Source organism: Phaseolus vulgaris, chromosome 11 (genome assembly GCF_051622355.1).
Source record: "Phaseolus vulgaris cultivar YP4 chromosome 11, ASM5162235v1, whole genome shotgun sequence".
Taxonomy (NCBI): domain Eukaryota; kingdom Viridiplantae; phylum Streptophyta; class Magnoliopsida; order Fabales; family Fabaceae; genus Phaseolus; species Phaseolus vulgaris.
The window spans coordinates 36,614,211-36,641,349 of record NC_143508.1 but is presented as its reverse complement, the minus strand read 5'-3'; the positions used below and the strand labels follow the sequence as shown (position 1 = coordinate 36,641,349).

At 28.5% G+C, this 27,139-nt stretch overlaps 3 protein-coding genes across 3 annotated transcripts; 1 reads left to right on the top strand and 2 right to left on the bottom strand.

Annotated features, from left to right (window-relative positions):
• Positions 1-9,973: 9,973 nt before the first annotated feature.
• Positions 9,974-13,814, top strand: LOC137810902 (transcription factor ILR3). The gene is made up of 5 exons (XM_068612399.2): positions 9,974-10,511; positions 12,014-12,076; positions 12,506-12,586; positions 12,698-12,860; positions 13,351-13,814. The coding sequence occupies exons 1-5, from the start codon at positions 10,372-10,374 to the stop codon at positions 13,615-13,617; spliced, it is 714 nt and encodes a 237-aa protein (XP_068468500.1). The 5' UTR covers positions 9,974-10,371; the 3' UTR covers positions 13,618-13,814.
• Positions 13,815-18,493: 4,679 nt separating this feature from the next.
• On the bottom strand, positions 18,494-21,717 carry LOC137832164 (putative galacturonosyltransferase 12). Its single transcript, XM_068640196.2, has 6 exons — positions 21,149-21,717; positions 20,433-20,488; positions 20,170-20,325; positions 19,469-20,059; positions 19,080-19,382; positions 18,494-18,929 (listed from the first exon to the last, which is right to left on the bottom strand). The coding sequence occupies exons 1-6, from the start codon at positions 21,357-21,359 to the stop codon at positions 18,645-18,647; spliced, it is 1,602 nt and encodes a 533-aa protein (XP_068496297.1). The 5' UTR covers positions 21,360-21,717; the 3' UTR covers positions 18,494-18,644.
• Positions 21,718-26,475: 4,758 nt separating this feature from the next.
• Positions 26,476-27,139, bottom strand: LOC150023229 (uncharacterized). Its single transcript, XM_090296896.1, has one exon. It carries the CDS (start codon positions 27,137-27,139, stop codon positions 26,480-26,482), a length of 660 nt encoding a protein of 219 aa, XP_090153022.1. The 3' UTR covers positions 26,476-26,479.

The following is a 27,139-nucleotide window of genomic DNA, read 5'->3' as shown; positions in this document are numbered from 1 at the left end:
TTGTGTAAATTGTAAGATTACAAATTTATTTTTGTGTATAAAAAAATAAGAAATAAATGATAATTACTTTTGTTATAATACTAATATTTTTTTATTATAAATATATTTATATTTTAAGGTATATAAGTATTTTTTATTAAAATATATTTAATATTTTTATTATTATGAATATATTAAATATTTTTTTGAATACTTCCAATTTACATGGAATAAAATCAAATAAAATTAAATTATTTTTTATTACATATGAAAGGTAAAATTGTAAATTTTTTGAATGCTTATGTAGCTTTCTCTTCTTTCATTCTTGTTTTTTTTATTTTAATTATGCAAAATATTCAAAAGTATTCATCTCTTTCTTTCTGCATCCCTCCTCTTTTATTCATTTCTGGATGCAAACAAGGAGATGACTCTTACATCCGTCTCACAAACAGTAAATCCCCTAATCCAAACCGTGCCTTTAAACAAGGTGATGCAAAGTTTTCGTTTCTTATTATTTGTGTTCAATGCAAATTTTTTAATTTGATATATACATCTCATCTCATGCTTCCAGCCAATTAGTTCAAATTCACACACCTTAAATGGTTGAATCAAGATTAAACTCTAAATCAAAGATATAATTTTGGGAAACTTAAGAATATATTTTTTTAAAATTTTACTGGACACATTATTTTCTTACAAGTGATCAGGACAAAATACATAAAAATTAGGAAGTGTGTTTCATATTTTTCTTGCTGTTTTTTTAATAAATTTTATTAAATAAGAATGTGTTTTAAAAAAAAGTGTGTGTAAAATGTGTTTCTACTATTTTTTTTAATAATAAGATAATTTTGGGATAGAAAGACATGAAAGAACCAACACATAACCAATATCAGTATTTAGGGATGTTCAGAATTGAATCGATAAAAAAAATTCAAAATCGATCTTAATAACCGGTAAATGAAAAAAAATGAATTCTTTTGGATTGTTTTGAATTTTGTTTCTAAGAACCAGCTGGTTCAGTTCGGTTTGCTGATCGATTTTTTAAAACCGACAGAACCTGAAAGAAAATACTTTAATATATTTTTTATATTATTATATCATTCCTAAAAATCATTAAATAAATCAATATTAAAAAATATTATTATATTAAATAAATTATATACTACTTTAAAAAAAATATTAATATTAAAATTAATTTTTATTATTAATAAATTATTTCTAAATTTGTATGTAGTTTTAAAAATTATTTATTAAAAAATAATTTAGATATCAATAAATTTTTTATTTTAAAAATAATATTTAATTTAGTTAATATAATAATTAATTCTTTTTTAGTATTTAATATTAATTTTTATTTAAAAATTGTATAATAATAATAATTTATAATCTCAACCTAAATCTCCTTATAAAATTATTTGGTCTGTTTCACACATTTAATTTATAAGTGTTTTTATTCTTATTCAGGAAGTATTTTATACTTTACTTTAAATTTTTATTGTTTATTTGTTTTTTCTTTATTTTTTCAATTATATTAATTATTATATTTTATACATTTTTAGAACTTGAGTCAATCTCAGCACTAACCAAAGAGAACTTTAATGTTGAATGTGGTGATTAGTTATTCTACTCGAAAGTAATCAATCGTACATGGCAAGAAAATTTATTAAAAAGATATGGCTTTTATTAAAAATAGTGAAAGAAAATACTACAATTAAAGTAAGTGATGATGTTTTATTTTTTATATATTACAATTAAATGAATATTTTATATTGGTCTTTTATATTTTTATGTTCTTTAAGTTGATTTTAAATTTTTACTTGTATTTGTTGGTGTTAAACTACAAAAATATGTTATTTTAACATTTAATAATATTACATATTTAATTTTATGATTTTATTAGTATATCATTTATTAGATTTTGAGTAACATGTTTTTTATTATTATATTTTAATTTAAAAGAGGTGTTAATATAATTAGGATGCTCAATGAAGTTTATGCATGATAATGTATTCAATATTTAAAATGTAATAAGATTTTAAACATTGATGTCGTAAAATTAGCAAAAAAAGTTCGAATTCTTTGTTGTGGTTGTGTTTATGGTAGTAGGATTTGACATTAAAGATAGACAATAAATTTACATATTAAAACCAAATTTTAATAATGGCATTTTTAAAAAATAAGGTTTTAATTATAGTGTAGATGAAAACTCGATTTTGTTAATGAATTTAAAAACCATTCAAATAAAAGCATCACCAACAAATATTGTTTCTTTTGTCCCCTCCATAAATAGTTAAGCCACTAAATAGCTATCTAGTGCCAATTAATCGTCATTAGTGTTATGTCCTAGTGTTCCAATAAGTAAGGCAAAAGGGGACATAGAAGACCTATTCTTCTAAGAAATCTACAAAAACAAATATTATTAGGAGACTAATTTGAAAGGAAACGAAATCAAAAGGCAAAAACACTTTCTTTTAATCAAAATTGTTTCTTTAACAAGTTCGTTATATTCCTTTCTATACTTGCATCACATACTCCAATAACTAATAAGACATCTTTAAATGATCCTGAGTATTAATATAAAATTTTAATTAATCTTAAGATCCTAGTAAACCAAAATGATTCTCTATTAACTAGTATCTTAATTTTCTTTAAAAGACAAAGATTTATTAAGCAAATATAAAAAATCACATATAAAACATGATATAGTTGACCTCCAAAAACATACAACAAGTTTAAGAAGATTAAAAAAATATGAAAGTTCCATTACATTTTATTAATGTGTATTTTATGTAATAAATTTCATAATAAAAAATATAACTAAATACTAGACAATCAGGCATATTTCAATTTTTTTTCATTTTTTGTTTTACTACAAATTGAATAACTGAGGCCTCACCCTTATTAAGATTCATCATTGTGCTCTAGTATAGACAAAGGAGGAGGAATGGTATAAAATCTATTGTTAAATTTCTAAATATACATATTATTTTGATAATTAAGAGAAGTAATAATAATAAAATAATAATAATAAAATAAAAAATTGCAGTTTCCTTGTTAAAAATGTGGTTGAACATAACAATGCATATAAGAATTCTTTGAAATAAAAATTAGAAATTGAGAGAAGAAGTTTAAAGGAATTATAGAAATAAATAGGTGATGATTGAAAAGAAAATTGCAGAAAATTATAATTCATATATTAGAAATAAAGGTATAAGAACTCTTTTATATATATATATATATATATATATATATATATATATATATATATATTTTATTTTTATTATAATTGTTTTATATTATTGTTAGAATTTAAAAAAAAAAAGATTTGCAATTTTTTTGAAGGAGAAAGGTATTTTAACAGCATTGAATGTTCTAATACTGATGTGAAATGTAAGGGAATACTTTTTCTTTTTATTATTTTGGTCATAATTGTGTTATATGTGACTTAGAATTAGACAAAAGAAAAGTGTTACTTTTTTGGAAGGAGATGTATTTTGATAACATGTGTTAACTCCGTATTAAATTATCGATGTCAAATATGACGAAATACTTATTTTAGTTAATCTAAGAGAAATTTTGGGGTTGATGTTCTGTGGTATCTTAAGAAAAATATGATTCAAAACATTAGAAAAATAAATTTATAATGATGTTGGATAAATTAAAGAAAAGAAATGCAATTTTTATAAATATTTAGTTACTGAGATTGATATTTAGTTAATAATAATATTTTTAAATTTGTTCATATGGTTATTTTGATTTGATGGTGTAAAAAAATTCCTTAAATAAAGTGAACAAATTCTGAATTTGATATACTAAATACTATATATGGCCGAATGAATTAAGATTTGATTTATTAGGTATGGCATATATTTTAAGTAATATTATTGGAGGACTTTAGAAAAAACAGTGTAGTAATGGATATTAGGAAAAAAAAATGTTAATGGTTTAGTTTTAGAATGAAATTCTTTGGGCAAATTGATTTGGTGGATAATTCAACTATTTTATTTATATAGTTTTAATTATTATTATTATTTTTGCTAAAAATTATAATTCTTTTTGGTAGATTTAGTTTACTATAGGCATGATATTTTTAAAATATATAGTAAATTTTATTATTATATGTGTAAATTTTTGCTTTTTTTATTTTTTATAATAAATTAATTATATTTATTTTAAATTAATAAAATTAATTATGTTGATTTAAAAAAATTAATTATGTTAGATGTTTAATTCTCATTTCTTTTTATAAAGAAAATAAAATCTTGTCAATAGCAAAAAGTCATTATTTATTATAATTAAAAATTATTGTATTTTATTATTTGTTTGCTTATTGTAAATTTATTATTATTTTAATATGATCAAATTTTTGGTGTTGTAAATTTAGAAATTGTGGTTGCAATTAAATTATTATTTTGTTTTTGCAATTTGGCATTCCATCAGAGTGAACGGAAACTGTCTGTGAAGAAGATTCTCTTTCTTCTTTACTACTAATAACATTACTAGATTGAATAGGAAAGTCTAAAGTTTTTCTCGCTTGCAATCAAGGTTCTCTCCTTTTTAACTATTTAGGTATGCCTATTTTTTTTTTTTTCATTCTTAAAGGTAGAGATATCTTCAGTCATTGGCTGATAAAATTAAGCTAAAATTGGCTTCTTGGATGAGTAAGACTCTTAGTATGATGGACAAATTTCAGGTGGTGATTATGGTTATCTTTGATTTCCTTGCTTATAGCTTCAATGTTTACAAATGACCCTCCTTTTTAATTAAACAAGTTAAAAAATGGGTTTGAAATTTCATATGGATTGGTGACTTTGAGAAGGAAGGTATCTCTACTCTTAGCTGGCACAAAATTTGTTCTTCTCTTGAGAGTGGTGGTTTGAAAGTTTTTAATCTTCAAGTGGAGAATAATGCTTATCTTTTAAACATTGATTGGAACTTTGCTTACAACAATAAGCCTTGTTGCTTAAAGCCACATTTCTTAAATCTAAATATCAGAAATTTCTTAGATATAAATCTTCTTCCATTTGGATTGGTATAAGAGATTTGTATGACCTGGTTCTTAAACACATTTCTTGAACTATTGGCTCGGGTAAGGATATCAACTTTTGGAATGATATGTACTCTTCAAAAAGTTTGTCTATTATTACATGTATGTCGTATAAAGTTAGAGCATCCCTAGTTTCTAAAGTCTCGCAAGCTTGGGATGGCAGTACTTGGATCCCCTCCTTTAATGTCCTTCATATATCACTTCTAGACGACTTCTTTCAAACATTGGTTCTCCTTGTGGTTGGGGTAAACTCATTTGGTCTTCCTCCATTCTTCCTGCCAAGACTTAGGTTCTTTGGAAAAAATTTCATGGTAAGGTTACCTACTGACAGAGACATCCAGAATAAAGGTTTTCATCTTTTCTCCATGTGCTCTTTATGCGATAAGCAGAAATAATCTATTCAACATTTGTTTTTTGAATGTTCCTTTGCTATGTATATTTGGGGTTAGATTCAATAAATCTTTTCCAATGCTAATTTTCACTCTACGAATGATCTTTATCAAATCTGATGGGAGTCCTTTGGTTAAATTGGTGAATTTGATTGCGGTTACTTTATCTATTTGGATGATCTGGCATATGAGAAATAATATTAGATTTAAGCAGAAGATTAATCTTCATTGGGCCATTAAGTCTATTAAGGACCTCATTTCTTTGGCTGATAAAACTTTTACTAAATCCATGAAGAATGATATCCTTGACTTTTCTATGTTAAAATTCTAAGTGATTAACACTCGGAGTAGCAAACCTCTTCAAACTTTTAAAGTTGTTTAGAAGTTTCCTTTTGTTGGTTGGATCAATATTAACATTGATGGGGCTCTCCTAGTCTTGCTTCTTGTGCATGTATCTTTTGTGGTAGTATAGGAGAATTCATTTGTGGTTTTTTTTTGTTTTTCTTGGTCTCCAGTTTGAATTAGATGTTGAATTCATGAGTGTTATTCTTGCTCTAGAAGAAGCACATAAATTTGGTTACAAATTTTTATGGTTAGAGAGTGATTCTCCCCTTGAAAAAGTATTTGTATTAGCCAATAGTGACTTGTTATCAAACAAAACTCGTACGGGTTAGATAGGATTGGCTATGAGCTGAAAGCATACTCTTGTATCTTGTAGCGATAGTCAGCTAGTGGAACTCAATTAATTGTTTGAGAATTTGTCGTAATTTGCATTATTAGACGAACCAATATAAAAACATCTTAAACAATTTCTTCCCTTTATTTTTTTTATTTTAGTATATTGCATGTTATATCTGTTGCACTAAGTTAAAGAAGGAGAAGTTCTACAAATCCAATTTGTGAAAATCTTTATTAGTTCATCTAACTTAGAAAGTCTACTATCTATCAATGCTGGCTTATTGAGACGATATTTATCAAAACAACTTAAAAACATAATTCAGCGACCCTTCATATATGTTTCCTATTTTTATGAAATTAATTATTTTATTAAATAACTATGCAATTTGAAAATTATACTCAAATTATTATATTTTTATTTAAAGATATTTATGTTTATTGTGTTTTGATTTTAGATTAATCTTTATTTTTATTATTAGTGATGATCATGAATTATTTTGTGGGAGATGTCATTGAATAAACTTTACAATTGAAAAAAACATATATTTTTTTTAATTCAAGAATGTTATATTATAAAGTATTTTTTAAATAATGTAACGTGACAACTCATATAAATTTTATTTTGTGTATATGTTTGAATTTAAAAAACATTTAAAGAACATGTCTGATATTGTACTCTATGTTATAATATTTTATTCACACTTCCATATTTATTTTAGTAGTCAAGATTAAAAAAAATTAATTAACCCAAAAGTGAGGGATGCATAGAGTTGGTATTAAATTTAGATATATTTGAAAAAACATATTTGTTTTCTAGTCTCTAAATTTTCTTTTAACTTTTAATTTTTGTAAAATCTATATATCTATATCTATATAACAATTGAAGGAGCACAAACATGTATGTTTTGAGACGTGTCACAACCTTAAATTTTTTAAAAAAAATTCAAAAATATTTTTTTACCACAAAGGGAACTGTTTCCACGTGTCACTCTCAGAGCACATCATCGTGGCTCTCTAAATGCACGACACGTGGCGCATAAAAAATTAACCACATCTCCCACCCATATTCACTTTTTCACTCTGACCCTATGCATTCCCTCTCTCTCAGACTCTCTGCACACCACGTATCTCACCCTCTTCATTCCCTCCACATACTAAACCCTTACTTTTTTCATTCTCTCAAAAACTCTGAGCTTTTTCTCTTCTACTTTCCCCTTCTCTTTCACCGATTTGGCACACCTTCTGCTTATTGCCTTACCATCATTACAAATCTCTTCTTTAAGGTATTTTTCACTTGGCGCGATTTTTTAATTTTGAAATGGTTATCAAGATTGGTTTTTGAGAATATATGTGCAAAGACCCGTTCATATCTCATTTCCTCTTTTCATTGGTCGAAGAACAGGTGATTCTCTAATCATTTCTTTTCATTTTTGTTGGGTTTTGATGTATTTTTTATTCTATGTTTCTTATGCTTTTCGTTGTTCTTGGGGTTTCTTTTTAAAGTTTCGAACTTTGATATGCTCGAAACACAAAAAATGAGACTTTTATCATTTCTTCTAATTTTTGGGGCATTTTTCTGCTATTTTATTTATGTTCGTGGTTCTATGTTTCTTATGCTTTTCACTGTTCTTGGGGTTTCTCATTAAAGTTTTGAACTTTGAACTGCTCCGAACATAAAAGGTGAAACTTTTATCATTTCTTTCAATTTTTTTGGTGCATTTTGTGTCATTTTATTTATGTTTGTGGTTTTATGTTTCTTATGCTTTTGTTGTTTTTGTGGTTTCTCATTAAAGTTTCAAACTTTGATCTGCTTCGAACATAAAAGGTGATTCTTTTATCATTTATTTCCATTTTGTGGTGCATTTTCTGCCGTTTTATTTATGTTCGTGGCTCTATGTTTCTTACGTTTTGAGTTGTTCTTAGTTGCTTGCTTTTTTGGGTTTTCTGAACAAAGTTGCTTGCTTTTTTCTTTTCTGATCAATGTTTCTTGCATTTATTGGTTCAATCCAGTTTGTTCATCTCATTCTTTTCATTTTTTGCATTTTTTTTATATTTTGTTCAGTGTTTCTTGCATTTAGCTTTTTTGTCCATTTTGTTCATCTCATTCTTTTTGTTTTTTCCAGTTTGTTTGTTTTTTTTGTTCTGTGTTTCTTGCATTTACCTTTTTTGTCCATTTTGTTCATCTTAGTCTTTTTGTTTTCTGCAGTTTGTTTTCTTATCTGTTCAGTGTTTCTTGCATTTAGCTTTTCTATTCATCTCATTAACGATTTATTTTTTACAATCTAATGTTCATTTTTTCTTCATCTAATTTGTTTATTTGATCCAACTTTGAAAGTTTATTTTGTTGGAATTTGTTTATGTTTCCATCACTAATTACGTGTAATGATGATTTATTGCTCATCACTCCCTATGTATTCATTATTACATTCATTAAGTCTTTTTGCTAAGTGTCATCTCAACATTTTTTTCAAAGTTGGGCCTTATAATATCACTCTATTTTTCTGACCTTGGTAATTAGAAATATTAGTACTATATTATATAACTTAGCAAAATGTTCTATTTGCAGATAAGCAGAAGCAAATGTGCATGTGTATTTTTTTTTTTATGAAAAAGACAAATTATTAAAGTGTTGCTTATAAGAATAAGACTAATTACATTTCTTTTAGGAATTTATTATTTAATAGTGTACAATTTAAATTTAATGTAATTTCTATGTAATATATATTTTTTTTCTTTGTTATTTTAACTTTAATCTATAGTGTATTTTATATTTTACAATGTTCACCTTCTTCATTTTCTTCTTCAAAAATTTTGGTAACTAATTCATAGTTTTTTTTAAACAAAATTAAATAAAAAAATAATAACAAATTTATTGGTTTTAATTTTCATTCTATATGATTTTATAAACAAAATATAAATTATAATATTGACACATTAATGAGTAAAATGAAATAATATTGGTAATTAAATGGAAACTTAACATCAGTTATACAATAAATTATTAATTTAAAAAAGGATTTATATATTTTTATTAATGCCAATTGAATTCTTAAAAACAGTCTTTCTTAGATAAAATCTAAAATTATTAAATAAAATTTCTAAAATTTTCAAAATCCTAAATAAATAAAAATCCTGAACTTTGAAATATCATTTTTAAATCAAAATTTAATTCAAAATTCTAAATATATTCATATCTTAAATTATTTAATGTCATTTTTTGAATAAAAATCTAAATTAATAAAATTTCTAAGTTTTTTAAAATCATAAATAAACAGTAGTATAATATGAATAAAATTCAATTTTACTTTTTTAATATAATGTTATGATTAATACTGCTATATTAAATGTGTATAATATTATTGTTATAATGTAAATCCAGTCTTAGAAAAAGTATACCACTTTTTTTTTTTATTTTTGTAAAAGTGCTAATTAATTAAAAATAAAATAAATTATTTATTTAATTGTAAAAGATTTTTTTGTTATTTTAAAATTAGAAATATGATAATTAAATATAATCAAAATACATAAAAATTAAAAATAGCAAAGAAAGTGTTATATTAAAATATTATAATAATATGCACATATATGTTTATATATGTGAACATATGCACCATGCTCTTTAATTAGAATATTAAAAAAAAGTGAATGAATATTTAACTATTAAAAAAATTATTTATTTATAAAGATGCATATTACAAATTATTAAAAAAAAATACCAAAAAAACAGTAAAAAAATAATATAAAAATTATTAATATAATAATAATACTTTATAAATAGTTATACCTGTATTTCCATACCAAAAGTCCAACTGTTTTGTCGTAGAAGCTGACAACGAACATCCGCCACTATACGGACTGCCAGTTGCCACCGATTTTTCGCATCTTTCACACACGCACATTTCCTTTTTCCCAGAAACTTTTAATAACTTTTAATAATATTCACAATTTATGACTAAAATAATTTACTAAATTTCTTATTTTGTTTATAAATACTTAATAATAATATTTATATTTAATAAACATAATTTGTATTCTTTCATAAACTAAGTTGTCATCTACCTAGGTTTAATAAAATGGTTTATTTCCAATAAAAAATAATAAACAAGTTATCTTTTTCACCCTTCTTCTCCTTGGAACTTCAAAACGTGCAAGCAAAGCCCCACGCACACCACACACACACAGCACGCGCAGTCCCTGATTGTTTCCGAGGTAAACAAAGCAAAAAACGCGTTTTCCATACGGCAAAATCCTCAATTTTCCGGGAATCGAATCCGCACAATGGTTTCCCGGGAAAACACCAATTGGCTCTTCGATTACGGCTTGATCGACGATATTCCCGTCCCCGATGCCTCCTTCACCGTCCCTTCCTCCGCCTTCACATGGCCCCCTAACGCCTTGAACGCCACTTCCAATGTCGGGTACATGCAGATCGCTTCGCCAATTGCCTTTTTTTTTTTTCCTTTTCACGCTTTCGTTTCCGTAATCTCTGATTTTGCCCCTTCACGTGATTAGGGTTTCTGCTTCGTTGTTTGATTTGTTTGACTTTGTGAATGTTTGATTTTAGGGTTGTGTTTCGGAAGCTATAGGGTGTAGGATTTTGTGTTGTTCAAAGAAATGTGATTTTCGTTTTTTTTTATTTTATTTTTTGGAAAGGGTGGTTGTAGTTGATGATTTTGTTTTTTTAATGTTGCGCGATGGAATCTGGCCTGAGGGGGTGTATAACGTTATGTTTGGGTTAAAGTTTGAAAACTACTGTGTTGAATTTCGATGTTCTAAATGAAGAAAATTGCTTCATTTAGAGGAGAAGTACTTTTAAACTCACCCAACTTCAATCCAGACATGTCCTTAACGACTGGTTGGAATTAATTCTGGCGCCTCAGGACATTCTTGCACGTGTTAGTTTTAATTGATTCTGCAGCTTTTCACGTTGCTTAATTTTCTGTTTAGAGCATGCAATGGATGTATTTTTCTAACTTGTTTTCAATGCAATTCTGTTCTGGAACTATTGATTGCCTTAATTCTGTCTTCTCGATATTTATATTTATGTAATTATGTCGTTTGTATATGAAATTGAAGATCATTTTGTACTTCCTAGTTAGGTGGTTAGTTACTTTCTGAAGTTATAGGGTCATCTTAATTCTTAAATAGGAGTCAAACTAGGTGGATGAAATGAAGAAGTGCTTCAGGCATAACTTGTAATCGCGGAGTGATTGTTTAACACTAGGTGAGATTCTTCTGTGTAGTTATGGCTTGTAAGTTTTTTAATGCTCTATTAAGTGAATGTTATGGGTAGTGAAAGTGATGATAAGGGCAACAAATAAATGTGTAAGAGATTAGGATGGTGTGGTGGATGATTGGATTGATGAAAGTCTGCAGTAAGAGAAGTGAAGTTGGTAAAGAATGAAGAGGATATTCTAATTTGTGTTATGAGAAACCACTAAGAAAAGTCTTCTGTAAACGGTTTTACTAAAATTTGGGTACTGCTCGAGCCAAATAAAGCAACTCCTGAGATAAGGCTAGATCATTTTTCTAACTTCCAATAGTGCATTTTTTCCTTTGCTAAGGTTTTAACAATGTGAGAATGTGAAATGATTTTTCCAGAATCTTGCTGATAATTTACAATGATTTTTCGTAAGAGTCCTGTAAAAAATGAAATGCTACCTTTTTATTACCATTCTTAGTAATATATTCTTAGTAATGCATACATTTCAATTCCCTTGTAGTGAAGTGGTTTCTTTTTCCTTTCTGAAACATTTTTTTTATTTAAGGCCATACATTTTTGTTTGGTCAAACATGGTGGCTTCTGACATTTTGTTCATAATACATTATCCATGACTCCATCTACCTCTCTGTCTATGTCCTCATTAAAAAGCCATTTCTTTTACTACCTTGTCTTTCTTACAATATTATCTGCTCCTAGTGTTGAAATTGATGGCTCACTGGCGGATTCTGATGGTCTCAAGGAGGCTGGCTCAAAAAAAAGGTACACAATGTTCTATTACCCTTTCATTTTTATTGAATGAAATAATTTTGTTTAAGGAAAAAAAACAAAGAATCAACATGTGTAGCGACCTGGCTATCTTATTCTGAACCCCCTCTTCGGTAGCTTTTTTTTTTACTTAATTTCCTAATCTTTGTTTTGCTTGAGTGCTTCTTTCTATTACAGTATTCAGATGATTTAGTGTTCTTTTTTTGTTTCCTTTCTTGTTATACCGTAATAAATTAATGATGACTGAAGAATGAAGTGAAATCTCAAGGCAATACTAATTGTTTAAATAATTTAACTAAATTTACTAGCCACTAGCCATAACATTATATCAAATGATTAAACTTCAGAAAAAGGAGTGACCCCAATAGATAGCTTTTGCATGGAAGAAGTTATCCTCATTTTCTTGTTCATTTCCGGCTGCAGGGTTAGATCTGAGACATGTGCTGCTGCTACTAGCTCCAAGGCATGTCGGGAGAAGTTGCGAAGAGATAAGCTTAACGACAAGTATATTTCTACTTCAAAATTTCAACTACCTCCTGTCTTTCTATTCTCCCCTTTAGCTTTTATGTAAATGTGTAGCTGGGGGCATGTACCTAATATGACGGACATTGTTAGGTTTGTTGAATTGGGCTCCATTTTGGAGCCTGAAAGGCCTACGAAAACTGACAAGGCTGCTATCCTGATTGATGCTGTCCGAATGGTGACACAGTTACGGGGTGAAGCGCAGAAGTTGAAAGACTCTAATCAGGGTCTTCAAGAAAAGATTAAAGAGTTAAAGGTGATACTCATATTTGAATGACTTCTTGTGTTTTACATATTGTGGATCTCTTAGGGGGAAATTTGGTTAAGGAAATATTCCTTGTTTGAGAAATGCTAGGAACACACTCTACTATTGGTTAGATTTTATGGAAATTCACAAATTTTGGTAGGTTCCACTGCTTTTTTAGTGATTCTCTCCTGATTTTGTAGTTCTCAAGAATTTTAGCAATCATAAAGTGTTAGAGAGTGAATTATTAGTTCTCTTTCTGTTTTATGTTTTCAAAGATTTATGTAGCAATGATGGAAATAACTTATTTTCACTGTTTCCTATCAAACTATTGAAATAGAGTGGAAACAAGATGACACTTTTGTATCTAAAGTAAAAGTAAAAACATATTTTTCAAACGGAATGGCTCTATAAGTTTTCTGCCTCCGCCATTTCCTAACAGAGACTGAAAAATTCACAATAATAATTTTTTCTGAAATCAAATTCCTTATATGTTATGTAGGCTGAGAAGAATGAACTTCGAGATGAGAAACAGATGCTCAAGGCAGAGAAGGAGAAGTTGGAGCAGCAGCTGAAATCTTTGAATGCACAACCCAATTTCATGCCTCCCCCTGCTGCTATCCCTGCCGCATTTGCGGCCCAAGGCCAAGCCCATGGAAACAAGTTGGTACCTTTTATTAGTTATCCAGGAGTTGCAATGTGGCAATTCATGCCGCCAGCTGCAGTGGATACTTCACAGGATCACGTACTCCGTCCACCAGTTGCCTAAGCTGGCACTGTACAATTCTCTGAGCTTGCATTTTGGCCCAGGGTTGTATCCATTTTACCAATACCTTCTTGGCTTTGTTAGTTCTCTTCTAAGTATTCTAACTGGACCCAGTGGTGACCCCGGACTGTATTTGGCATATGATACTATTATGATTAATGCTGGTATTTGCATGTAAATGTTAAATAAGCTTGTCCTTCTGTCTTCGCCTCTGTTTTAATACTAGCTACTGGGTTCTAAGATAATCCGATGTTAGGTTAACAGTAACATTATTTCAGTTTAGACCATGCAAAATAGGTCAGAGGGCATTGTTGGTAGCAGATATAGATAGGTACAATCGAGGAACCAACATGACTATAGTAGTTTCCGATATGGTGCAGCCATATTTCCTTATGTAAGCAAATGGAAGAAGTTCCTATTATTGAAAGTTTCTAAACTATAAATGAAGATTGATATATAGTTGAGATGGTGAGCTAGTGGATGATAATACCTGAATAGAACTGATATGACCTTCATTGCTGCAAGTCCTTGGCCTGTTTTTGCCTTGGAAAAGTTTGAATCATAATAGCTGTAAGAAAATATTACTCTGATTAGGCATAAGCAAAGCACTAAAGTATTGAGATTCCTTTGGTGATTGACATGTCAAACTGATTGAAACGGTGGTAGGCGAGCTTGTCAATTGAAGGGGAATTGTGCGGTACTGTGTTGTTTATAATTATATATTCTATTCAAGATGTTAAATTTTGTACAAGGATTCATATTAAATTTCAACTTGCATTAAATGTAACCAAGTATTAGTTATCAATACTAATATAAAATTACTTAAACACCAAATTCAATATCAGGATTTAATTTTTCTGTATTATCTAGGTTATTGGATTGATTAATATTAATATTATTAATTACTAATTTTTCAATAATTAATTTTTAAGTTCTCTTCTTAATTATCCATTTTTTTAAAACATAATAAAAGAACTTATTAAATAGTTAATGAGATAAACTTTACTTATTATTTAACTTTAAGAGTTGGTTCAATTTACAACAATATATAACAGTTTTTAGTTGCTTTTATATTTAATGATTTGTAAAAAAATATTGAACACAGCTTAAATTAGTATCAATGGTAAATAAGAATTAAATATACTTGGATAATCAAAACTAATACATGAGAGTTGGGTGATACATTTGATCCAACTTAAAAGAAAAACAAGTGAATCATGATGATAAAGGAACAAGCATTCACAACTTGGAGGAAGATTTCTCATTTCCAATTTTTTTTCTTTTCAAGCGTTTCAATGAAGTTCTTCATCTCTTTTGTTCTTCCTCTAACCTTGAAGCTTTCTTTTCTTTTCTTGGTTTTTGCTTCCTGACACCTCTTCAATTTCTACTTGCACCCCTCAATTTTCAAAATACCAATTTCACTCTTAAATCTTATGTGAAAGGCATGAGCTCCATGGAGGATGTGATTTGTTGATGGTGGAAGAAGGTGACACTTCTGGAAACATGTGGTGGAGCTAATGGTGTTGTTTAGAAACAGGGCTAGGTGGTTTCAAGTATGGAAGGATGTTGTTATCTTTTAGTGAAGAAGTGGCTACCGGATTTTAAAGTCTGGAAAAAGTCTTCGGGAACACATAATTCAACATGTGTTTATTGAACATGCCATGACTTCCGAAATATTGTTTCTAAAAGTGGTGGAGGTCCTTTCGGATAACACATTATTCGGTAGTTGTCATGGTATTTGAGATAGTGTTTTCATAACCATTTTAGTTAATTCTGGAAAGCGCATTTCAGAATTCATGCACAAGGGTTCCAAAATGGAAATTTTAGAAAGTTTTTGGAAGACTTAATCCATAAGGTTATGGGATTATATGAAATGTGTTCTAGAATAAAATCAATTTAATTCTAGAATTATATTTTTTTATATTTTGAAATCGTATTTTGGAATAAAAAAACAATTACAAAATTTATTCCAGAATTCTCAACTATTATTTTGGATTTTTCTTTTCAATTTTTTTTTATTCTGGATTCATTAATATAGAATGTTGGAAAATGATGTTGTTTTGGTAACAAAAATTAATTTTTTACAAAAATAAATGACGAATTTTATGTGGGTATATTAAATGAGGTTGATGTTTGTGTTAGATTATGCTGATATGGAGTACCTTATATATTGTAATATATTCGATAATGCATGTAGAACATATGATTGTATTGATAAGTTTACAACATAAAAGATAAAGGTCACTCTTAACTTAGTATTTACATTTACATAGTGTGTATTTGCTAAACATATTTGCTGAATTAAATATAAAACTATTATATGTTTTTGTAGGTATTTATTATTCGGGATAACTCTTAGTGGATACGAAATGTTGCCTATAAATTTGGGTTTTTTTATTGCTATATTAAGGTCAAGTATATCGAATTGACACGGGGGAAGGAAGACATATACTATTAAATTGTGAGAGAGAAAATAAATACATATGATACAAAAAAGGACTTAGAAATTACTAATAATGGAAGTAGAAAATGCGAGTGCCCTTTTAGATTGTGAGGAAAACTAGTAAAAGGTGGTGCATGATGGATTGTGATTTACTTTGTGTCTCTCATAATTACAACTTGGTAGATATGTTAGTTTGAACATATCCATATTGTCAAAGGACATATTCAGAAAAAGTGCAACTATTTGCATGTGTCCGTCCAACCTAATGAACCTCAAGAACAACAAGATCGATTCAAATGGTTACACTTCTTTTTGCTAGTCATTTGGAATGACAAAACTCTAAATGCAATCAATCTTCCAACTTCGTACCACATGCACTTATGGTCTTCCTCGGTATAATCAATATGTGTATGTCTCAACCTGATGGTTGGGAAATGCTCATAAATCCTACAACACATCATGTTTAACACAATCGATGTATTATAAAATATGTTATGTATTTTAAAAGAATGTAATAATATTTAAAATTATAAGAACTTATTCAAACTAACCTGCAAACCCTGCTAGCTGCTTTGTATTTCCATAACTCGCATCTCTTAATTTTTCATACAAGTGGGTTAAAGCAACTACCTCCCACGCAGATCATTATGTGAAACACAAAAATACAAATAGTTGTAATTATGAAATACTTACTTAAGTTCGATAACTCAACCACAACTTCTATTCATTCATGTGATGCTTCTAACTTATTCACTTTTATCCTATGTGAGATTAATTTCATCTTCCTATGATCCTATAATTTCCAATCAATATCAATTTACCATTTCCAGTACATAACATGAATTTGAATGTATGTCTCTAAACATTATTACTTACCACTTCATTCATTCTATATTTGTCAAGCAAAGTGGTCGCAATGACCTATCTAGTCACCCTCCCATATAGGCTTCATCATCCACTTCATACTTCATGAGCCTCCTCAACTACAAATCACCTCTAGTTTTAAGAATTTTCTCTGCATATGCATCAACAAAATTAAGATTATTAACAACTCAAGACCTAATAAAAAGTATAAACATAACGAGACAGAATGAAAAACTCTAACTCAAGAAAACCAACTCAGAAAAACATCTTTCCAAAAAGATATTCTAGAACTCATATTCCATAAATCTGTTCTGAATCGCTTGTGGAAACATGAGACCTTTCCAATGCTCACACCTCCCTCCAATCCCGGAATATACACCCGTTCTGGAAAGCAAAAATAAATACAAGTTGCAGCGTGACGATATTCCTTCAGTTTCCAAAATTTACCAACAATCTTACAGGATTTGATTTCTCCATTTTCTATTTTTTTTATTTTCAGTGAAACTAGAAAATAAATATGTTTGGTTCAACTTTTAAAAACAACTTTTTTAGAATAAGTGCAAAATTGAAAATAACAAAGTCTTTCAGCGTTTTCTGTAAAATGGAAAGTTTAGTGAAGTTGCATAACAAGAAAGACATGTGAAGTTCATTAGCAAATTGGTATTCTCTTTTATAGACAAGAAGTTTTTCATATTAAGCATTCAATGCAGCAGTGAAGTTGCTAAATATCATGTGATTAGAGGGCCCTGTTTCAAAAGGATTTTCAATAATGGTCCTTTCCTCTCTCCTCAAAATCTTTTATTTCTTCATTTTGCATCTTAATCCATTAAGTTGCCTGTTCGTTTTCCAAAGAACTGCATTTTCTTATATATATGATCTACAAATACTCATACTTACATTGCGGATTGAAGAGAAAAAGAATTTCAACTGAATAGTTAAAAATGAAAATTGAAACAAAAGGGTGCATCTCTCTCTTTGTCAAATGTCCAGGAGAAGAGTTAACCACTAGACTAGACAAATTCTTTGGTCATATTATCATTTTTATTATACTTATTATTATTAACATAATTTATATATATTAATATAATTATTATTATTAATAATAAAATAAATTATATTCATATTATTAATATTATTCATATTATTAATATTATATTAATATTATATTCATATTATTAATATTATATTCATATTATTAATATTATATTCATATTATTAATATTATATTCATATTATTAATATTATATTCATATTATTAATATTATATTCATATTATTAATATTATATTCATATTATTAATATTATATTCATATTATTAATATTATATTCATATTATTAATATTATATTCATATTATTAATATTATATTCATATTATTATTGTTAATAATAATAAGTATAATAAAAATCATAATTATACTAAAGCATTTGTTTGGTGTAGTGGTTAAATTTTCTTTGAGTTATCCCTTTTGAAGGAACCTGGCTTTGAATCCCATTCATTGCACACACATTTTATATTTTGGTGCCAAAATTTACATACGGAAAAATCCGTATGTAATGTTGATTTTACATACAGATTTTGATCTAATTCGCGTTTTTCTTGTAATGTTTGTAGTGGTGGATGGGCATATGCTTTGAAGAAGTCCTCTGATTTCCATCTTCTTCTATATGCAAATACCATTCATTCCACTCATCAAAAAAATCCATTTTTTCTCATGATCAAAATTACAATGCCTTGATATGACAGCTCTTTATGAAGTAGTCTGAAAAGTCAATGTATTTAGTCCACAATGGCCTTAGATGGGGAAAAGCTATATCTAGCCATGGCTTTGCCCTGCCATTGAAATGGATGACACCAGCACTCTTAGCATCAGCAAAACTTGTACTTTCCTGATATCCCAATCCCAGCATGTGCCAGAAAGGATCAATAGTGTGGACATGACCATGGAATGCTATTAACCAAGGTGGTAATGTCCCTAGCTGCCACAAACCGAGGTCTGATTTTATATTCTGCATAAAAGATAACACAACTTACGTGTTATTAAACTATCTCTTTCCAATATGGGAACTGAAATTTAGTTTTGAACATATCAAAAGTAATTTGTTTTTACTTTTTTTCTTTTCCTTTTCTTTAGTATGATGTAATGTACATATATATACCTGCTCAACCCAGTAATGGTATGTAGAGCTTATATTGGTCTTCCTCCAAGCATCAAGGTCGAAAATGTTCATGCCATAAGCCCAAGCACATTCATTGGGATCAAAATTTTGGGATATTAAAGGGTGGGAGAAGTTCAAATAGCTTTTCAACCTCTTTGACATAACATACTGATCTTCTCCATTGCATGTTTCTACTGCTCCATTGACTTTTCCATTCATGTCAATGTCCCACAGAGGTGAAAGATCAGTTTGTACCACAATGTCATCATCAAGAAAGACCACCTTGTTAAGACTTGAGAACAACTGTATTGAAAAATGTATTATGGCAGTAAGCATCACAGGAAAAAGGGGAATACACAAAAACAACTTCATAATTCCTTAACTTTTACCTCTGGAAGATGGATGCGAATGTGATTCATTACTGAATTATACTTAGGACTAAGTGCTTGCAGTTTTGCTGCAATTACTCTAGGCTTCTCAGTAGTATTTGCAACAATAGCTGATGATCCTCCTCTAAACTGTGATATAACATTTTGATCTTTTTCCATTGCTTCCAGCACAGGCACCTTCCCCTTTGTAAACCAATCGAAGTGGTGCAATGCCTTGACCTCAATTATGGCAGGTGATAAAGGGTGCAAGGAGAACCAAGCCTGCATGGGATAGTGAGTCTTTCTGTCTGTAATTATGTGCAGAACAACCTTCTGAGGTCGCAAACTGTTGCGAACAAGTGATGTTGCAACCATAGAGGCAGCGAGCACATTGTCTGAGGCCAGAACAAAGTGAAAGTAATTGTTGTCAACCAGAGCAGGGACAAGTTCTGCAGAGGGCAACTGAAGGCGTGCAGCTGCATTGTTGGTGTGCTCATTGGCCAGCTTCAAGCCAAGGCAGTGAAGCTGTTTCGGTATGCTGCTTGATGCTACATGACGATATAAATACTCTTGGACTTTGGCTTCTCTGGTCCTTTGTTCCATAAGGGTCACCTAAGAAAATGTTCAGAATTTAAATGGGAACTTGAACTAGAAAAGCTGTTACTTTTGTATTAGATTAGTCTTCTAAATTCGTCTAGTTTGAAAGAGGGGGAAAATGGTACCATTTCTCTTAGTTTAATTGCAAATGTCTTGGCATCATATCCACCTTCCTTTATTTGGACCATGAACTCTTCTAAAGTCTGAGGTATATCAGTCCTTTGCTCTAATTCATCTTTGCCAAGGGGTTGATCTAATATTCCGTATATTACTTCTGGAACCTATCAGAAACCAGTGTCATTTTCAGCCACCAATAGATAATTCGGGTCTATTAGTTACCAGGTGGATTCACATGACAAATATAATTAGAAATATTTAAGGAGATTACATTTGATTCAAGACTTCTTCCCAAAATCTTTGGCCTCAATTTTTTTCCCAGGCAACCTGCAAACATTAATGAAAAGGTCATGTATATGCATAAATAAAATACCTAGTGGAATTTATTGTTTCTAGAAGTAAAAGTGTCATGCACTTGTTTCAAATTCAAAAGGTTACAGAATGTATCATTATCCTAAAGTTATGGGTTTAGAATTTGATATTTGCAAATTGCTGAATTTATACCAAGTTTCGGAACATAGCATCAAAAGAAAATACAATTAATTGCAGGGTATAAGTTTACCCAACAGTAACCATTGATGAATCCTACTACACTAATACAGTGCAAAATACATATTATAAAAATTCCACTCCAGAAAAGGAAAATGAATATAGATAACTAAACAAAATTGAAAAATGAAAAAAATAGACCCACTGCCTTGATTCCATTGGTTTTACTATCCCTCAATTTATAGAAGTGTTGTTAATGAATAATCATAAAACTTTGATATCAGCCATAAATATAGCCATTTGCAAATCATGAAAAGTTCAAAGCATAGTGGAATACATGTATGCTTTGATATATAGAAAAATGTAAGCCTCATTCACGGAGTCACATCTTTATGTGTTTCTGTTCATGCATGTATGTGTTTGTAAGTTAATGGTTGTGACATTTATTCTGTGTTCTGCTGTGTGTGAGAGAGAGAGAGAGAGAGAGTGATAATGTACCTATGGAAGAGCACTTGTTTTCTCTATCAATGTTATCCACTGCTTTCAGAACAAACACAAACCTAAGAAGGAATGTGAAGAACAAGAGTGAATAGAAGAGCATCCGATAAGATAGCCTCCTTGATGCAACCTTCACTTTGATAAATTCCTTCAACCCTTTTCCCGGAAGCACAGTGACATGCCTCAAACTTGGTGATATCTGCAGCAACATTTTGTCCAAAACACAACAAGGCAAGGCAAAACCAAAAAGTGGAAACACACCAACACTGCCCGGAGTCCCTCCTCTTCAACCAGTAGTTTTAGTTCTTTTCATTTGACAATATTCACCGTCTGATCAATGACAGTGTTGAAAAAACTTGAAGATCCCACGTCAGGTTATTCTGCAAAAGGAAGGTTTTTGTTGGTGCTCAAGGTTGCTGTCTTCACCTAACCTTGCTTAGCATTTGGGACAGGCAGCATGTCAATGGGGGTGTTTGAGGCTTTTAATGTAGTTGTGGAGAGGTATGAGAGGAGGAGGTTGTTAAGGAGAAAGAGACATAAGACTGAGAAGGACCATGTTGTTTGTTTCAAGTTTTAGTCTATTGACTTGGTTCTGAAGGAGGCAAGTTAAGGCAAAAAGAGTAGAGAATTGAATGCAGAAGAAAAGAAAAAAAATGCTTTGGCGTGTGCTTGGTTTTGCCTCCACACGAAGTTCTTGTGTTTGTTATGTAGAGTTTGGAGTTTGGAGACTATGACACAACGGAACTTCTACATGGAAAATGACTTCCACTCTTTCTCTCTCTGGTGTGTGGGGTTCAAGATGTGGTTGTTGGAGTAAAACTTCAAAAAACATTAATTCCATTCCTTGGAAGAACAATCAATTTTTAAAAGGGTGGCTCATTCTTACTGGTTCTAGGATATTGATCTCTTGCTGAATCTGATAAACTTTTATTACTAACCTTTTTCAATTCTTCTCCCCCTCACTCAATTTTTCTTTAACAATTATTGATACAAATAATAATTTCATATTTAAATAAAATAATAACATTAAAAAAATCATTAAATAAAAATTAATTTTAAATATAAAAAATAATTACTAAATATATTCATTAAGTTATATGTTATTTTAGAAAAAAAATTATTGATTATATTTTATTTTATAAAAATATTATTAATTTAAAACAGATTCTATTATTAATAAATAATTTTTAAATTAATATTTAATTAACAGGCAAGATTTTACCTACTAATTTTAGAATATAATATAGTTAACAATTAACATTTTAATAAATAATTTAATATCAATTTAAAAATTATTTATTAATAATATAAACTATTTTAAATATTAATAATTTTTTAATATTTTAAAATAATATTTAATTTAATAAATATAATAGCTAATATTTTTTATGTAATAATTATGTTTTAGTCTAATGTTTTACAAACTTTTATCAAAATACAAGAAAAAAATGGTTATTTATTCATTTGTTTGTCATTAAAAAAAAACTAACAAAGCAGTTACATAGAATTTATTATTTACAGCTAAAAGTTGTTGGTATACTCATAATCCAGTAGTGAGTAGTGTAGCTGTTTCGATATTATCAATGGTTACATCAATCTTTAGTGACAGAAAGTTATCAGTATTGTTTTCAGTCACTAAGATTAAAATATGTGCGGAACTAGTTAAATTAAACTTGCCTTTATTTAATTCAAAATTTTCTCCAACTTAACTAATTAAACTTAAATTCGATCTGAAATATGTAACATGATATTTTAAGATATAAGGTACATATATTAACATAATCTAAAATTAATTTATAGAATAAAAGAAATATACAAATACAATTTAGACTGAAGATACATTTTATCATCCTTAAAAAACTACATGTTAAATGAAATAATATAGTGTCATAATAATACTAATCATAACCTGAATTTATCTTAATTTTACATTAAATCTAATTCAAAACTATTCAGAGTTCAAGTTGGATCCATGAACAAACATTTAACAATACTGTATAATTATAATTAATTTAAATTTATTACATTCTTGTTAAGCATGATTATGAACTATGAAATCTCAGTTAGTTAGGTTGATATATGATGTCTGTCATCATATAAAAGAAATAATATTAAAAAATAAAAAACACAAGACCAACTTAAACTTAAAAAAGAACTCTATTAACAAAAATTAAATCAAACAAGAAGAAAGTTATATCCTATTAAAAAAACTGTAAGCTAATAAAAGCACGAAGAGAATAAATAACTTAAAATCTATTTTTTCAATCCTAAAATTAACAAACTTATATGAAGAATGATTTGGTATTAATTGATAACTCTTAAGTATTAATTTCAATTATATTATGTAACACCCCATAATTTACATATAACTATTACAATACCGGTTCTACATATTTTCGTACAAATTTACAACATATGGAAATGCAAATATTTATAATATAAGTTTCAAAATCAACGCCTTAAAACTCTTCTGATATAAAAAAAAAATGATTTTAACGAAGGCTTTCATAACCTCCGTAAAATAACAAAAGATAAGACTGAAACCCAAGCACCCCCCAATTAAAATTGCAAGGAAAGCGCACAGCCAGGATTCAAATGCAATTCCTTCCAAAAACTAGGAAAGAGCTAACCACTAGACCGGAGAACTCCTTTAGTCATATTATCATTTTCATTTAACTTATTATTATTAAGATAATTTATACATATTAATATCATATTAACATTATATTAATATCATATTAACATTATATTAATATCATATTAACATTATATTATATTAATATCATATTAACATTATATTATATTAATATCATATTAACATTATATTAACAACATTATTAACATTATATTAACATTATTATTATTATAATTAATATTATATTAACATTATTATTATTATAATTAATATTACATTAACATTATTATTATTATAATTAATATTATATTAACATTATTATTATTATAATTAATATTATATTAACATTATTATTATTATTATAATTAATATTATATTCATATTATTATATTATTCATATTATTAATATTTATTAATATTATTACTATTATTATTATTATTATTAATATTATTACTATTATTATTATTAATATTATTAATATTATTATTAATATTATTATAAATATTATTATTAATATTATTATAAATATTATTATTAATATTATTATAAATATTATTATTAATATTATTATAAATATTATTATTAATATTATTATTAATATTATTATAAATATTATTCAAAATTTGATACTGCAAATGTAACCAAAAAATAAACCAAAAAATAAATTATGATGATGTATATATGTGATAAGTTAATGTCACTTCACACACAACTTATTTTTACTTATTGAAATTCATAAAAACAATCTTTAAGAATTGAATAATAATTTCAATTAATGAAGTGTCTTCTAACTTCAATTAATGAATCAACCTCTAAGACCTAAGTTCAAAACATATTTAAATATGTATACCAGTTTAGGCTAAATCACTAAAAAATTTAATTATATCTATTTATTAAGAATTGAGAAAATATAAAATATTTTATTGATGTTTTACAATAAACTTTTGACACTTAAAAAAAAATAAAAAACTCTATTATTTTGATGAGATTTTAGAATAAATATTTAGAATTTAACGAAGGTTTTAAAATAAACCTTTGGAAATTAACGAAGGTTAAAAAAATCTTCGTTATTTTATGGAGGTTTTAAAATAAACCTTTGTAAATTAACAAAGGTTAAAAAAACCTTCGTTATTTTGTGGAGGTTTTAAAATAAACCTTTGAAAATTAACGAAGGTTAAAAAAATCTCTGTTATTTTGCGGAGGTTTTAAAATAAACCTTTGTAAATTAACAAAGGTTAAAAAAACCTTCGTTATTTTGTGGAGGTTTTAGAATAAACCTTTAGAATTTAGCTAAGGTTAAAAAACCTCCGTTATTTTGTTGAGGTTTTAGAAAAAACCTTCATTAATTAAATCAATTCCTAAGGTTATATTAACCTCCACTAAATAACCTCTATTAAAATCTTTTTTTCTTGTAGTGTCCTCAGACACCTGTAAGATCATCTGCTCGTGTACGTAGTACAGTCATCGCAGTTCAAACACAGCAAGAAAAGCAAGGGTAAGCTAGTGAAAATAGAATTTTATAATATACGCAATTAAATCAAAAGAGAAAACCAAGTTACATGATCAATTTCTCAAATTATACAATCTTCTTCAAATCCCAACATTAAAACAATCACATAGATCTCACATGGATCTACACATCCAAGATATTCAACAAACGTCTTCCGGAAGACCCGTATTAAGTAAGTCCTACTAGAGACTAACACCTGATCCAAAGATTACCAACAAATCCAACAGAAAGGATCATGGTAAGTTCAGTACAACCCAAGCCGTGCATCTCATATGTCACGGTGTGCATGAACTCCCCCATCAGCTTCTCACCACCTGATATCTTAGTCTATGTGACATAGATCATCAGTGAAGCTTAGAGATCTCTGTTACCACATAGACATCAATACTTAATACACAACAAACATCAGTCCATACATTATCCCGACATCAATACTTAATACACAACAAACATCAGACCATACATTATCCCAAATGTATGAATTCAATTTCATACCATTTCGTCATACAATATCATTCAAAAAGTTATCCACAATATTCAAAAGTTTATTTGACATAAAAAAATACACTTTAATACTAAATCATCAAAACCCAATATTTCCACAAATTTAAATAATATATAAACAAACAACCCAATATAAATAAACACACAACATCCCTGCAAGAGAAATTGAATATTGGGACCACGTCCCTTCTGCATTCAGATCTTCTATCCTAGGGTGTTATTAAAAATTAAATTTAGCTTCCCTTACCTCAATTGCTTGCTTTTCAAGCAACTTTTAGAATTTTATTCCCCACTGTTTGGATAAGCTTCAAGATTTACGGGCCTAATGCAAATTATCCAAATAGAACAAAAATTCAGTATATAATAGAATAAGTTGAGAGGATTAAAGTTCTCAACTGACCCCACCAAGATTGATGATTAAATCCTAAGGAAAAACAGAGAACAAAGGATATTTAGAGTAAAAATGAACTTACTTTGTTTAAAAATCTGATCGGGTTCCTTAACTCCTCTGCTACAGCGTGGTATGATCAGATTCTAAAATAGATGAAGTGTGAGAGAGAAAATTAAGAAAGAGGGAGAGAAGAGAATATGGAGAGAGAGAGAGAGAGAGAAAGAGGAAAAATGGTACTGTGGTGGTGGGAAGAATGTTTCTGTTGCTTTTAAAAAAAGCACGCTGTTACATTATCTCCAACTACAAAAAATTTCGTCCTCGAAAATGAACTTACCAATATAGAGATTAGGGTATGATGCTCGTATCTCCTCTTCAATTTCCCAAGTGGAGTCTCCAGATATGAGATCCCACAGTACTTTCACCATGGGAATACTCCTTCCACGAAGTTGTTTCACTTTTGAATCTAAAATTCTGATTGGCTTCACTTCAAATGACAGATTTTCTTTCACTTGGATGGAATCAGACTCTAGAATGTGGTTGGGATCAGGTACATACTTTCGTAGCTGGGATACATGGAAAATATTGTGAATGTTAGCTAAAGGAGGAGGCAAAGCAATTTCATAAGCCACAAGGCCTATTCTCCTGAGAATTTGATAAGGTCCTATGAACTTAGGAGTCAATTTCTTGGATTTGAGTGCTCTTCCTACACCAGTGAACGGTGTAACTCTCAAAAAGACATGCTCACCCGCAGAGAATTCTAAAGGTCTTCTTCTTTGATCTGCATAAGATTTTTGCCTGCTAAGAGATGTTTTCAATCTTTCATGAATCATTTTGACTTTCTCATTGGTTTGTTGTATTAATTCTGGTCCAATTAACACAGTTTCACCATCCTGAAACCAACACAGAGGTGTCCTGCACTTTCTTCCATACAATGCCTCGAAAGGAGCCAT

Bases quoted from the DNA above. Each gene is read 5' to 3' on its own strand.
- LOC137810902 (XM_068612399.2), top strand. From the start codon at position 10,372: ATGGTTTCCCGGGAAAACACCAATTGGCTCTTCGATTACGGCTTGATC. The intron at 10,512-12,013 runs GTACATGCAGAT...ATCTGCTCCTAG, and splicing joins AACGCCACTTCCAATGTCGG to TGTTGAAATTGATGGCTCAC. The intron at 12,861-13,350 runs GTGATACTCATA...TATGTTATGTAG, and splicing joins AAAAGATTAAAGAGTTAAAG to GCTGAGAAGAATGAACTTCG.
- LOC150023229 (XM_090296896.1), bottom strand. From the start codon at position 27,139: ATGGCTCCTTTCGAGGCATTGTATGGAAGAAAGTGCAGGACACCTCTG.
- LOC137832164 (XM_068640196.2), bottom strand. From the start codon at position 21,359: ATGTTGCTGCAGATATCACCAAGTTTGAGGCATGTCACTGTGCTTCCG. The intron at 20,489-21,148 runs GTACATTATCAC...TAATGTTTGCAG, and splicing joins AAACAAGTGCTCTTCCATAG to GTTGCCTGGGAAAAAAATTG. The intron at 20,326-20,432 runs GTAATCTCCTTA...GGTTTCTGATAG, and splicing joins GAAGAAGTCTTGAATCAAAT to GTTCCAGAAGTAATATACGG.